The sequence below is a fragment of the Poecile atricapillus genome, chromosome 1 (genome assembly GCF_030490865.1).
Source record: "Poecile atricapillus isolate bPoeAtr1 chromosome 1, bPoeAtr1.hap1, whole genome shotgun sequence".
Lineage (NCBI taxonomy): Eukaryota > Metazoa > Chordata > Aves > Passeriformes > Paridae > Poecile > Poecile atricapillus.
Genome location: NC_081249.1, coordinates 149,150,666 through 149,166,011, shown reverse-complemented (window position 1 = coordinate 149,166,011; position 15,346 = coordinate 149,150,666). Strand labels below are relative to the sequence as shown.

At 36.0% G+C, this 15,346-nt stretch overlaps 1 protein-coding gene across 3 annotated transcripts in view; it reads left to right on the top strand.

Moving 5' to 3' along the window:
• EIF2AK4 (eukaryotic translation initiation factor 2 alpha kinase 4) overlaps nt 1–15,346 on the top strand; it is a 38,581-nt gene that overhangs the window by 18,138 nt on the left and 5,097 nt on the right. The window contains exons 20-35 of one of the 3 annotated variants that reach the window (XM_058838889.1): nt 459–509; nt 1,539–1,775; nt 2,374–2,449; nt 4,072–4,193; nt 4,585–4,634; nt 4,720–4,888; nt 5,368–5,484; nt 5,912–5,977; nt 6,507–6,677; nt 7,260–7,394; nt 7,507–7,614; nt 8,368–8,496; nt 9,786–9,872; nt 11,159–11,271; nt 12,814–12,872; nt 13,986–14,083. In XM_058838889.1, coding sequence (XP_058694872.1) covers nt 459–509; nt 1,539–1,775; nt 2,374–2,449; nt 4,072–4,193; nt 4,585–4,634; nt 4,720–4,888; nt 5,368–5,484; nt 5,912–5,977; nt 6,507–6,677; nt 7,260–7,394; nt 7,507–7,614; nt 8,368–8,496; nt 9,786–9,872; nt 11,159–11,271; nt 12,814–12,872; nt 13,986–14,083 — 1,788 coding nt within the window. Of the gene's footprint in view, nt 1–458; nt 510–1,538; nt 1,776–2,373; nt 2,450–4,071; nt 4,194–4,584; nt 4,635–4,719; nt 4,889–5,367; nt 5,485–5,911; nt 5,978–6,506; nt 6,678–7,259; nt 7,395–7,506; nt 7,615–8,367; nt 8,497–9,785; nt 9,873–10,109; nt 10,174–11,158; nt 11,272–12,813; nt 12,873–13,985; nt 14,084–15,346 lie in introns of those variants that run through there. The other 2 variants (XM_058838897.1, XM_058838906.1) reach the window with 2 other exon arrangements.

Genomic DNA, 15,346 nt, shown 5'->3' with positions numbered 1-15,346 from the left:
TAAAAATAAGCACAAATTTGTAAAATATATAATAAAAAGTGAAGAATACAATTGGAGCTGTTGCACTGACATTCCTTTAATGCACTGTGCCATCAGTCAGTGTTCTGTCTGTGAAATTAATCTTTACATATCAGATAAAGGAATCATTTCATTACTGTACCTAGGTTTAGGCCTGGTGGGCCTTTCTTAGGAATCGGTTGGTATTTGTAGTTAGAAAATGCTTGTGATTATGGGTCGTACTTCCATTGTAAAAACATCAAAGCATTCTTTTTCCTTTGAGCTCTTCAAACTAAATTTGCAATGTGGGGGGTTGGTTTGTTTGGTGGTTTTTGTTTATTTTTTCATGGGCAATGGAAATACTTGGTCTCTCTGTTTAATATGTAGAACTTAAGACTAATCTGAGCAATCTGGACTGCTTGTTAAAATTCAAATGTGGATTTTGTTTTTTGTTTTGTTAGCCTGCGATTATATTTCCTAAGGACTTCGATGAAGTCAAGCATGCAAAGCAGGTAATTTTGAAGATATTTTAACTATTAGGCATTCCTTCTCAGAAAACATTATCATTTTTTCCCCATAATTTTCCACTTAATTCCCCACCTAGCATTCTCTGCCAAGTTCTTATTACATGATAGAACAAAGGAAATAAAATCTCAAAAGAATGCTCTAAGCTGACATGGAAATATATTTACTTACAAAATTCTCAGAGCTCAGTCATGAAGAAATTTAGAGTTCACTGGCACATCTTTTAAGCTCTGTGGGACAATTCTGACTTTTTATGCTCAGAGAAATGGCAGCTGAATTGTTTAACTTTTTACTTAAAGTTTTTGAAAGAAATATGTGTCACACAAATGAAAGAAATGTGCAAGCTCAGTTGGCTGCTCCAAACTTGACAGAGCTGCCAAGAGCTGTTCTGGAGGCCTCTATGGCAGAGCAATGAAGTGATAAGGAGCAGTGTTATCTTTTCTGGACCATCTAGGTGGCTTTATCCTTGTGCTAATCAACTCTTTTGTTGACCATTAATGTTAACTTTCAGTGTGTTATGCTTGTATAACAGTAATCTGCACATTACTAGTACCGGAAAAACATTTCCAGCTTGTACATTTCACTGAAATATGCCAGGAAGATTCCCCCTGGGGAATGGGAATACTTGTGCCTGTCACATACTTGTGATTCTAATACTTGTGCCTCTCAAATCTTTGATCTCATGCATGCAATTCTGCTTTCTTAACTTTGTTGATAAAGAGATGCCAGAGCTAGCGTACCATGGAACAACAAAGGAAAAAAATACTACATATTTTGTCATCCCAGGAGTCACATTTCTAATAACTTGTGTGGTTTAGTAAACTTTTTCAGATGATGAAATATATTCAAAATTTAATAAGAAAATAATGTCTATCCAAAATATTTAGATTCTGCTGTTTTTTTCCCCTGTAGAGTGTCTTAGTTTGTTATTGAATTGATATGCCTACCAAGTTTGTTGCAAATACTGTTAATTTACAAAATGTTTCTAATCTGTAAAATTTTGATTTAATTTGTAGAGATTGGTTATTACGTGGCTTCTGAACCACGATCCTGCAGCACGACCAACAGCTGTGGAGCTGCTAAAAAGTGAACATCTTCCACCACCACAAATGGAAGAGTCAGAACTCCATGAAGTGCTCCACCATACCTTAGCAAACGTGGATGGAAAGGCCTACCGGACTATGATGAGTCAGATATTTGCACAGCGTGTATCTCCAGGAATTGACTATACTTATGACAGTGATATGCTGAAGGTTTGTAGGTGTTCAGGGGATGCATGGGTTTGGCTTTTCCCTGTGTTGAATTTTTTAAAAATATGCTTATATGGGTAAACCTGTAGTATTTCTGAGTGAACTGCATTATCTCAAGATTCACTTTCACATTGGTTCCCATTTAAAACTACAGTCTCTGCTGTGTGGGTTTGAATAGCCACTTGCTATTTGAGCCTTAATTTCATTCTTCAGTGAAGAAACCAGCAGTGTTTGATTGCAGCAGCTAAAGCTTTATGTCCAGATAATGACTTCCTTTACTCTGAATTCCTGTCAAATTAATGGTTGACCACTTGTCAGCAGAAAGTGTTGCCCCTGGATGTTTTCTTCTGTTTCTAATTAATGTAATTTTTCTTAGTTTATCAGCTCTTGAATCTTTCTAAATCTAAAGAAATTTGCGGTAACATAGTACAAGAATGCTTCAAAAGGCTGTAATTATTTTTTATTATGTAAGCATTGCAGTTTTTTGTAGTGGGATGAGATAGCAGAATGTTTATTGCCTGTATTACATGGAATGATTGCCTACATGGAGTGTTCATCACACATGAATTATATATGTACTTTTTATTTGTGATGGTTTCAGGGTAGTTTTTCTATTTGGGCAGCCAAGATACAGCAGCATGTATGTGAGATTGTCAGCCGGATATTTAAAAGACACGGTGGGTGTGTTTACAAAAGTCATTAATTTCCTTTTTTGTGATTGAATTGATTTAAAAGAAGGGAATGGATTTACTGCTATAAGAGAAATCAGAAAACATGTTCAGTAGTTGATCATTTGAAGTTTTTATGATATTTTCTTCTGTTGTTTTGTCATTCCAGTAGTAGCTACTAACATCAAATCTGAATGATTTACATTTTCTACAGAAAGAAGAGTGAAAATCATAATTATATTTTTGAATGTACATGGTTGTTCTGATAAATCTGTATGAGGTTTTAGAGGTAGAGGCTGTTATGCAAAATCTGGATCTGAATACAAGGGTAGGTAGCTCTGTGGTGGGAGATCAGGCATCCATGTAGCACAGTAACCTCTCACTGAACAGCCAGAATGGGAAAAGCATGAGGGAGAGCATGGAAACAAAGTGTGTAGTGGTCCTTCCAATGATGTATTCTTGGTAATGCTTTGCTGTTCAGGAACTTCCTCAGCCAAAGCCGATGCCACGATGTGTAATAGTCTTTCGTTTTCCTTTCCAGGAATCTCTCCAGTCATTAATAGTAGTATTCACTTAAAATTATTTTTTGAGAAGAAAATTTACGCAGCCACTGTCACACTTGAAATGTTATCAATTGTGTTGTCTTACAGGTGTTCATGGTAGTATTTTATATAAAAATAGAGAATTTTGAAATAGAAACTTTGCATTTTTCAAGTAAATCAAAATCTGATTAAGCATGATCAAAAGTTGGCAATACAAAAGAGTGAGAAAACTGAGGAATGAGAAGTCAAGGATGGGTTTACTCTCTTCCCCCACTCCTTAAACCTTGACAGATTTGGGAAAGTTTTTGTTAGCATTTTAGAGACTAAAATGTTTTCATGCTTTTGAAAAAAAAATGGGGGGATAGGGATTGGATATTTTCCGTTAGATTGTGTCTGACATCTGTAATGGCTAAAAGAATTTCTATCTGGGGCGCTTTTTTCTCATTTAAAAGTTTGTATTGAAATCTAATTGATTTAAGCTTCAGTAAATTCTCTAGTGATTCTCAATCAAATATTAAAACAAGAAACTATTTTTCAGTAGTAAGTGGTATTAGTAATAGTAAGGTTTCACTGAAGATTGGATTCATACAGATAGATGGTTCCAAAATATAGCTGGAAAAAAACTGATATTCAGGAGGTTTTAAAATGAAACACAAATACTTCTAGTATATTTTTGAGACAGAGGATGCAACATGGCTGAACAAAATTTGTTCTATATGGAAATGCCTCTAGACCAAAGCAGTATTTGCTACAGGTAACTGCAGAGTTTCTCATCTGTTTTGTATGCCTGCTTTTGTGAAAGGTGGTGTTCAAAGAGGGAGGGCAAGGTGAGGATTCTGCTGGGCTGTGGAATTGGCAGTTCTCTCTTCTGTGGCTTCCTTGCTGAGCCCAAGAAGCATGGAACATAAGCATAAAACAAACTCTGACTTTCTTTCTTTAAATATGGAAGAGAGAAGTCTATTAAGGACATTTAATGTAATTTTTTTAACTTATGGATTGACATAATTATGCCCTGCAAGGGTGTTCATGAGCCTGTAAAAATCAGGTGTTACTTCTAAAATGAGAGAAGTGTTTTCTGGTTTTGTGCAGGAGCCATCAAGCTGCATACTCCACTGCTGATGCCCAGAAATAAAAAACTATATGAACACAATGAAGCTTCGTATTTCATGGATCACAGCGGGATGCTGGTAATGCTTCCTTATGATCTCAGAGTAAGTAGCATCATCTCTGCAGGCAAGGCTTGCAGAGGGTTTGGAGGGTGCTGTGGTAGAATTTGGTTTAGGCTTGCACTTCTTTTGACTGCTGAAGTAGTGTATCTCTCAATGTCTGTTCTTGTTCTCCTGAGTTCTCTTGTACTCTTCTTGACAGCTGGAGCCCAGACCATGTGTTGAAGTTTGTTTTTTTAACATAGGTGAAAGTAATGTTTTTATTTAAAACTTGCAGCAAGGATGGTTAGATTAGTATTACTTGGCTATGTCAGGTTTTTAGGCATTATATTAGACTTGGGAGAGTACAAGTGTAACTATACAGTTTAATTAATCTCTAGCTACAGAGCTCAGACCGACTTTTGTTTCAACAATTTTCATGTATTTTGTTTTTCAGATTCCTTTTGCAAGATTTGTAGCTAGAAATAACATATCAAACTTGAAAAGGTAAGAGATGTAGAGGTGGTGCTTTTCACTGATACTGTGCTTGGACTTCTGAAGAGGCTGATTCATTCTTCAATATTTCCTTTAGATACTGTATAGAGCGAGTTTTCAGACCTCGGAAGTTAGACCGCTGTCATCCCAAAGAACTCCTAGAATGTGCATTTGACATCATTACATCTACTGGAAATAGCTTTTTGCCTATAGCAGAAACAATTTATGCCATTTCAGAAATCATTCAAGAGTTTTCAGTGCTACAGGTAGATTCTCTAATCAGCCCCTTTCCTCTCTTTTCCACACAAAATTTTAATTTAACTAAATATTTAGTTTGACATGTTGTAAGAGGATACTCTAACCAGTACAGGACTATTTTCACATTTAATCTATAGTCACTTAGAGAACACTGTCATAAAAAATGTGTTTCCTAGGTAAACCTAAATGAAACATAGGTTTATGTGCAAAGGAAATATTGACTGAATCCTTTATAGTATTATTTACCATTGAAATAATGTCTTCTGTCAGACAAGAAGTGATTACTATAGAATGGGACAAGAGTTGCCATTCTTTTGTTAGAGATAAAAATTAAGGTAGTGAAAGAAGAGGTTTGAAGTTAATTTTGAACTATTATTAAATGTTTAGGAAGACTTTGTTTTATGTGGGTTGGTTTTTTTAAGAAAACTGAATGGAAGTAAAACTTGGTTTTTTTCATGCTTTCTTTTTTTCATTTATGCTTTGCTAGGAAAGAAACTACAGTATTTATCTGAACCACACTGCCTTACTCAAAGCCATACTTTTGCACTGTGGGATACCAGAGGACAAACTCAATCAGGTCTACATCATTCTCTATGATGCTGTGGTAAGGCATTAGTTACTAACGTAACGTCTGTGATCATGGCTGTAGAGTATTCTATTTTGTGGAGCTGTCTCTAAAAATGATTAACAGGCCATTGACAGCATGACCAGGAGTATACCCTTGATACATAAAAAGGCTGGCTGCCTTTGGGCTGTAAACATAGATTAATTACTTTCTTGTTACTTGGATAAACATTGGGATGGTTTATGATTTCTGAATGTGTATTTATTAGAGAATTGTTCACCTGTATTATCAAGAACTGGCAGGCTAGTCAATAAAAACTTTTAAAAAAATAAATTTGAAATGTATTTTAATATCAGTAAGGTCTTTTCTACTTTATAAGCACAGAATACAGGTGAAATTACTTTGAATAATTACAATAACGCATTAGACACAACCAAATGCTGTTTTAATATGTTTTTTTTTGTAGACTGAAAAGCTAACTAAAAGAGAAGTAGAAGCCAAGTTCTGTAATCTTTCTCTCACATCAGCTAGTGTAAGTGATCTTAATTCAGTGTTAATTTCCCTGTAATTTGTAATTAGTCAGTAATATTTTTATTTTTTTTTTTAATTTAATCAACCAGAGTAAGAAAAATAACCTGTTACATGTGCTGTTCAGAATAGGTCAGTCTCTTTGCAAGTGGTCTTTGTTCTCTGTTCTCTCTGGCAGCCAATATTGCAGCTTCTTTAAGCATGTTTCACAGGCTGTGGAAACTAATAAAGGGTAAATGGAATACTCTAGAGGGGTATTTAATAAACAAAACTGAGAGAAACTTAAAAAAAAAAATTCTCTGCAAATGTTGAATGTGCATAGAGTTGAAGTTAACTTCTAGATAGTCTGAGACTTGTCTCTGTCTCTGTTCTTTTGCTCAACTTCACTAGGTAAAAACAGCCTGCTAGACAGAACAAGCAAAAAAGGCAAGATATTTTACTCCAGATATAAAGTCAGATATTTTCCTTCCTTTTAGATGGGACATATTATGAATGCTGTCTGTGTTGCTTATAATTTTATTTTTTGGTTTTAGCTTTCTCGACTCTATAAATTCATTGAGCAGAAGGGAGAAGCAAGTAATGTATTTCCATTTCTAAACACAATGATAAAACAAAAGCCAAGTGTCATTCAGCTGTTGAAGCATGGCATGAAGGATTTAGAGGAAATCATAGGTTTATTAAAGCAACTGGGAATAAAACTTCAGGTTTGTAAAATGCTCTGCTAATAAATTAATGGGATTACAGGCTGCTGGGCCTTGCAATATGCCAGGAAATAAAGATATTTTATAATAGAAAAAGCACACACAAGTTTCTTTTGGTGGCAAATAATAGTACTGGCATTGATACTTCTTCGTTTCTGTTTTTTTTTTTTAAATTAAAGATGCATTATAAAAATAAGACCTCTTCCAGTCAGAAGTCTCTGGCTTAAATTCTGGCTAATGACACTAAGACTGTTTTCTTTCCCCAGCCAAGACTGAAGGCATTACTTAGAGCAAAAAGAGGGATTTTAATAAATTTTGAAGAAACTGTAAATATTTTAAAATATAGAAATCTAATGACTGCTAAAAGCCTCTGCCTTCCTTGAAGCTTGCTATTTGGGTTTTGTGCTGCAGGTTTATTGGGATGCTGTAAGATTAAAGCACCATTTCTTTATTTTTCACTATATTTTAAATTTTTGGAGCTAAGGAATGTTTCCATATGTGTTCCTTATGTAAAAAGTGTTTTAAATCCATGCTGCTAACAGGAAATTTGTTATATATGTGCACATATTCGTTTTTATTTTACAGATCTCTATCAATCTGGGACTAGTTTACAAAATACAGCAGCACAATGGTATTATCTTTCAGTTTATAGCATACATCAAAAGAAGACAAAGAACTGTTCCTGAAATTCTTGCTGCAGGAGGCAGATATGATCATCTGGTATGTGCTCATCTCTTCTAGTAAATTTGGAAATTTTTTTAACCCTTGAGAAAAATTATATTTTGCCAAGATAAATATCTGGTCTTCCATTCTGTTTTTTTCTTGTTTTGAGATTCCACAGTTTAGAGGGCCACAGGCAGTAGGACCAGTTCCTTCCGCTGTTGGTGTCAGCATTGCTATAGATAAAATAACTGCTGCTGTTTCCAGTGTGGAGGATTCTGTAAGTCTCTTTCTTGGGACGTGGGGAATTTGTTTACTTCTGACAGTTCCAGTTCAATAACCTAATTGTAGCTAGAGATGGACAAAAAATAAGACGTTCAGATGTGTTCCAAAACAATACCATACTGAAATAGAAGGTAGACATCAAGATTGCCTGTTTTCTTTTGTGTTTCTCTACACAGAAATTTTCTATTTATTAAATGAGAATCACAGGAAGACGGGATCTTCAGGCTTACACCATTGTATTTTCAATTTAAGTGGGATGTTTTCTTAGCCTGTGTATTCTTTCAGATGGAAGAGTACAACTGTGTGTATTTAGTGTTATTTTTCCCCTACTGCTTCTCCACTTATCAAAGTATAGAAGATAGAGATGGAAAGAAACTTTAAGAATATTGACTACTTTGTACAGTGTCACACATCTTCACTTGGTTGTGAAATGTGTATTTTATTATCTTTTCTCTATCAGAATAAATTAACATTGCTAAGGAGAGTGGGAAGGAAAGTAGGCAGGGGTACTTGGCAGGCTGAGGCGCTGGAGGTGCTTTACGTTGAAGATTGAGCTTCAGTGACTTTCAGGCAGACTTTGGTGGATTGAAGCTCTCAAAAAGAGATGGATCTAATCCCTTTTTGGTTTTTTAGCTTGATGCATTTTGACAAATGTTGGAATATTTGTCCATCTTCCTTACTTCAACTGCCTTGTGAGGTGAAAAGTGTTATTGTCACTAATATTGTCTCGATTTTACTTTCCCTTCAGGTTTCTGTCAGCTCTTGTGACCTGCTGGTTGTAAGTGTTGGTCAGATGTCAATGGGTAGAGCTATCAACATTGTTCAGAAATTCTGGACTGCAGGAATTCCAGCCGAAATAATGTATGACTGGTCCCAGGTAGAATTTTTATCTCCATGTGTTATCTGTCTTATTGTTCTCCAAGATTAATGCAGTGAAACCATACTATTTTTGGGTATTGTTCTGTTTTTATGGAGATAGAGACTCATAATACTGAGCAAGTAGGGTGCTATTCAGACACAATAATGTCAAGAAAGTCTCACTGGCCTTGCAGCATTCTTCCAGATTATTTAAAAGTGTGAAGAAAGATCCCTCCTATTAATTAATTTAATACTTAATGGGGATACATGAAGAAAAGAACAGTGGCATCAAGTTTTAAACAACCAGATAGCTGAAGACACTCAGGTGGGGAGGGAATATTGATATTATTCTACTGTTAGAAATACAGTTTAGCAAACTGAGCTACTAGATGGGACCCTATTTTCCCTTGAAGGGAAAGACCTGTAGTAGGAGGGGAAGAGAGTGGCAAGCTGAGTTGTGCCCTTTTCTGTCCAGCTGAAACCAAACAGAGCTGTAGCCAGCACTACACTGGAGTGTAGGGAGCTACACGGCAACACTGAAATCCCTTTTAGAGGTGGTGGCACTTACGTAAGGATTATGAGTCTGCTTCACCTTCAAGTGTCCTGGTTCATGACTAACAAGAGAGACTCTGCAGTTGCCCCTTCCATGTCATGTGCTGCAGGGTAGGAAGTTTTGAGCTCATTCAGTTCATTGTCTGACTTTCTTGTAATTTTTTGCCATCACATTTCCAACAGTGTCAATCCCTTGGGACTGAAAAAAAATCCAGATAATATACCTAGGCTGGAGTTTCTTGGTTTGGGGTTGTTTTGATTCATAAGGAATGAAGACCTGGGTAGTTCTTGCCTCTGTCTAATGCTGTCCTGCAACGCAGTGCTGAGTAAGTCAGCATAGCCTTGGTTTTATAGGAACCCAGCTGGAGTCATCTTTCGTGGCAGACCTCCAGCCATGCAGGACTGAAACCTGCAGGCACTAGGGTGGTGACTGCACATTTTTGCAGCTACTTAGACTCTGCACTTCTAGGTATAGGTAGTCCTTCTATGTGGGAACTTGGGCTGCAGGACCTAGGCATTCTCTCTATCTAAGCGTAGACTCAGATTTCAATTTTAGCAAGCAATGGATGGATAAATATATGCACAATGAAGTTTCACCTACCCAAGTTGTTAATAAAGCTTTTCTCTCTCTGAAGCTGTTTGACTGTTGCATATCAAGTTACTTTAATTAAAGACAAGAGACTGTGATTACTTAATTGGTCATTTTATAATCTGTCAAATTAGTGTCTCATTCCTCTTCTTTTGTTCACACTTTAGTCCCAGGAAGAACTGCAGGAATACTGCAGATGCTCAGGGATTACATATGTGGCTCTGGTGTCAGAGAAAGAAGGAAGTCATGTGAAGGTAAGCATGGGACCTTTATGGTGGTGGATGCTTTATGGTGTTTCAGATTTGTACTATGTTGTTCTACCTTTTTTTTAAGGTCATTATTAATATGATATAAATTATACTTAAGAGGAGTTGAGATAAGTACAGTTTTGGTTGTTAAGTTGTAGAAATGTTATTCTGAAGAATTTCAGCATTTCTAACATTTTTTTATCCCTGCATAACACTGTTATTCACAGACTTCCTTCCCTCTAGGAAAATCCAAAAACTAGTGCAAACATTGCTTGACAGTGCCATGGATGGTTTAACATGGAAAAAGGTTTCTCTTGTCTCTTGATTTCTTTAAATTGACAAAATGAATTAGTTGACTTTGCAGTTGGCACCTTCTCATGTTACAAAACAAATACAACTAAAATGTAAATCTAAAAAAATCGGTGTAGTTCCAACAGACAGTCAGAACCACACTCTTCACCTCTGTAAACTCAGATTAGAATGCAAAGACTGGACTGTTTCACAACATGAACATACTGTGTACTTCTTCTGTACTCTGCAGCCTGTGGTTCTGGTACCTTTGGTTTTTTGAAGTTAAAAGTTTTAAAGTATTCTGGATCACTAGAGAAAACATTATTTTTTGAATAAAGATTAATTCTTTGACTGAAAAAAATACTAGCCATTTTACAGCATATGGCAAGGACAGCCAGTGTGACTTACTAAAATATTTTTAACTTCTTATTCATTCTGTTACTGTAACAGCAATAATTGCAAGAATAAGTAAATCTTGATGATGACAATGTGATATTTCAAAGTCCTCCACAAGCCTATTATAGAGTGTTTTTTAAATATTGCAGCAAAACCAAGAAAGGAGATGTTAATGAGGTGAATGGTGTTGTTACTGATTAAGCTCTTGCCAATAAAGATGGTGCAGATTCCTAAGTTTTGAACGTTTGAGTTAACTCTTGCAAATTGAAAGGCAAGCCTTATTCTAATATAATTGCTTAACTAAAAATATTAAAAATACTGTTTTTACAATTATAAACCATTCTGTTTAGAACTTAATTATCACATATTAAATGCAGGGAGCCAAGCTACGCTTTGGGAATGCAGAATAAATTGGTAGTTGGCTGAAAAAAAATCTAATCAAATATTTAATTGGCAATGATTGATTGGTAATGATAATAGCTTCCTACCTTTGACTCTTTCACCTTTAATGGGTGAAACAGTTTGGTTTTGATTAAGTTTGAGAAGTTTATTTGTATGCCATTTTAAGAATCAACAATCTTAAGAACCACTGAACTACATTATAGGTGAAATCCTTTGAGAAAGACAGGCAGACGGAGAAAAGGATTTTAGAATCTGATTTAGTAGATCACCTGATCCAGAAACTGAAAATGAAAATCGGTGATGAAAGATGTAGTAGGTAAGTAGCACAACATGTCAATAATGTGAATGGTCAAAATCAGAAGTGAATATATGTTTGCATATGCTCAGTTAAACCTTAATTTTATTTGGTAAAGAAATTGCTGAATTTCTTTTGAGGGGAAAAGAAAGCAAAAGGCTTTGTTATAGAATTGTAGAAATTGTTATAGAATTGTAACAAAGAAACTGATTTCCCTAGCTGCTGCTACATTCACACATGCATAGTGCTTCACAAATTAAAAGTCCACACAGTTATCTCAGTTATCAGAGCAGCTAGAGTAGCAGTGTTTGGCTGTGTGCAAGGCCCTGTTACTGAGCAGAAGTCCTTTACATTTGTGTACTGTGTAATCAAAATACTAAAGCAACAAATCCCTTTCATTCTGAGGCACTATTGGTACGGTGAAATGAAGGTGTAACTGTTGCACTTCTGTATGCTGTGCTGGCACAAGTGAAAGTAACACCTGGCAAAGACTTGAGGTACACAGGAGAACCCCTTCATCCTGTCTTCACTGAAATTATTATTTATTGTCATCGGTGGAAGTTAGTACAGAAATGACAGGGGAGACTAGTCATTCCTGTGTGCTCAAGCAGTACAGCTGTTACTTACACATAGGCCCTGTAAGTCTGTACTTATTCATGCATCTAACTATATTTATATGTGTGTACGTATATATTTCTGCATTGGCAGCAGGAATAAACATGCATTAGACACACAAAGTAGAATTCAGAAACTTAACAGATTTACCATCCAGTTTTTCTGACTAGGCTTAACAATAAAAGCAATCATAAGCTTGGAAATGCTGAAATGAAGCAGTAGTTTATACAAGCAGTGTATGTCTCCTGCAACCCACCTCTCGTTCTCCTTTTTCTGGTCTCAGCCAGTCTCCGTATTTGCAACTAACCTGATCCTCAGGTGCTTTCTGATCTACTAGAAGCTGTGAAAGAAAAATATTCTTTCAAAAACTTACCTTATTTCTAAATCCTGAAAACAGAATAGAGAAACCCTTACATGGTATCACTAACAGAGACATGCAATAGCTGATTGTAATAGCGCTGGCAAATTTCTCTTTGAATGAATTCCTGAATGTGGAAAGTAAAGGTATCCAAACTAATTACTGAGGACTTCTTTGAATATGTGTACTTTTAAGTATAAATACTACTTTTATACTTTAGCATTATGTCACAGGAACCTGTGAGAAACAGATTAAATTAATAATTCAGAGAGAATACTCTCACAGTATATTTTTGTCTTAGCATATAAATCACTCTTGCATGATAGGGAGGACATTTCTTGTATCCATAGAGAGCACTGCTTCTAGACCTGACTTTTTAATGCAATTCTGTATGGTTTCCTCTCAATTCCTGAATAGAATTGATTCATGCTAACAAATGTGTGCTGGGGAGTATCCACAAACTTCTTTATCTGTTGGAACTAAGTTTAAGTATGTATGATAATCTGAAACTACTGTCTTATTACAGTATTTGTTTATAATTGTAAATCTGTTTCCTTAACTGTCTTTGGTTTTGTTTTGGTTTTTTTTAGAGAAACCACAGATAATCTTTCAATACCAAATCAAAAAGGATCATTTACTAATATTTCAGGTATTTAATCTCTAATTATAGAACATACAAACTGCTCCTCTTTCTGCTCAAAAATTGTTTTGTAGGAAAATATTACCAAAGGCAAAGTAAGAAAATGTTTTACAGAAAAGCTCTGATTAGAGTCACTTCCTCTTAATCTCAGATATTGTTCCAAATGATTTAAAACTGACTTTTTCTCCAAACTAAGTCCTCAGACCAATGGACAGAATATTCTTCGTACAAGCATTCATTGATGCAGTAATACAAGAGACTGGGAAAGCCAAAACTCACAAATTTTTCATAGCTGAGGAGAAATTTAAATGTCATCTTGATGAAAAATAACTTGACCTGTGGTAGTTAGCGTATTGAGATCTGTTTACGTTGACTTACCAAAAAAATCTACAAATAACATTTTTTCCAAATGAAAATGCCTTTACATTTCTAGCTATGGATTTGCATTCCTTATTCTGATAATACAATTTTGTATATAAAGAGTAATATTAAATGCTTACTGTGTGGCTAAAGTTTGGCATTTTTGATACATGTTTTAGCATGAGCATGAGCACTGATCCCGTGCGTGGCAGTGGTGATTTTTAGGGAAACACTTCACACATGCACACTTTTGCATAATAGGGAGGGAGGGAGGGAGAGAGGCCATGTTGAACTTGGAGGGGTTTGTGTGTGTGACTACCAGAAGTGGAAATCTGGATTTCAAAACAAACCATTTCAAATTTTAATTATTATTTGGGGAAGCTGGGGCTTACTGTTCTGCTGTGGGACCGAGCATTAAATAGTCGCCTCATTCTTGTAATGGCTTTTCTTTGCTTACTATTAGGTGCACTGCATTCCATTGTAAAATTATGCAAGTCATTTGGAACCTTTTCTTCATTTCAGGCAACAGTGATATAAAATACCAAATTTCTTAGTCTTAACAATCAGTCCTTCAAAGTCATAACTGAGTGTTTGAGAATTTATGTGCATGTCTCATTATCCTGTCAGATCTTGGAGGTTTTCCGCAGCTTTTTAATCAGTACTACACTGATTTTCATCTATTAATATTTGTGAATTTTCTGTTTGTTGATACTTGTTGCATAAAGAAATACTATAGACTAAAATGATGTGTTTGCATTTTAGGTGTGTTTGAATCACATGGAACTCTTGTAGTGCCTAATGTTAGTGTTATAGCTCCTGAAAAATTATCTGCCAGTGCCAGGCGTCGTCAAGAAATTCAGGTACACACCCATCAAATAAGTATTCAGAAGTGATCCCTAGAAGTTAAGGAATGGTAGAATTCATAATTCCCATTATCACCTAACTAAAACAAATTCATCCATTTTGTTCTTTATTCATAAAATAGACCTGGAACAACACAAATGGTTGAAGGCAAAGACCACCCTTTTTAACAGTTTGGATGCTAAGGATTATCTCTGACATTTGTGGCTCAGCTATCATTGTGCATACATATTAGAAATTTTCTAGGAACTGTGGTTCTGGAACTTCCTTTTTCTTCCTCCCTAAATGCTATTAAAGGTTGTCATGGTTTAACCCCAGCCAGCAGCCAAGCCCCACACAGCCACTCGCTCACTCCCTCACCAGTGTTATCAGGGAGAGAATCAGAAGGGTAAAAGCCAGAAAACCCCTGGATTGAGATAAAGACAGGGAAAACAAAAGCTGTGCAGACCAGTAAAGCAAAACAAGGAATGAATTCAGTGCTTCCCATGGGCAGGCAGGTGTTCAGCCATCCCCAGGAGAGCAGGGCCCCCTCACCTGTAATGGTGAATGGGGAGACAAACACCTTCACTTCAAATGTTCCCCCTTCTTCCCCCCACTGTATATACTGAGCATGATGTCACATGGTCTGGAATGTCCCTTTGGTCAGCTGGGGTCACCTGCCCCGGCTGTGTCACCTCCCTGCTTCCCATTCACCCTCAGCTTCCTCACCAGTGTGGGCATAAGAAAACCAACAAGGCCTTGGCTCTATGTGTTATCAAACTAGTTACATTCTTTAAAAGAACTAGTCTATGCAGCAGTGGGGGAAGACGTTGGAAAATTCTTTTAACTTCAGTACAACAGTGTTTGATCCCTACATCTGTGGCTAACAGTCTTGTACCAGCTATTGCTTCCTTACTTAACTTTATCAGTGATTAACTGCTCAGCAGTAACAAAAATGTCTGTCATCAATCCTGTGCTCAGCAAATGTCCAAAACATAGCCCCATACCAGATTTGTGAAGAAAGCTAACTCTACACCAGACAAAACCAGCACAAAGGTGCAAGTTCATCTTACTTTTAATCTGTAGCATGTTTGTAAAAGATACTTTTTGTATTTTATTTCATTATGTTGTCTCAAACTAAAGGCCTAAGAAAAAATTACAGGTTTTTAAAAACAAACAAAAAACCCCTACAGTTCTGCCTAAAACATGATACTATAGTAATGTAGAAAACATTCAGTGATGCTAGAAACAAATGTCAGTTTTCTTGTTTAGCATTACTAGCC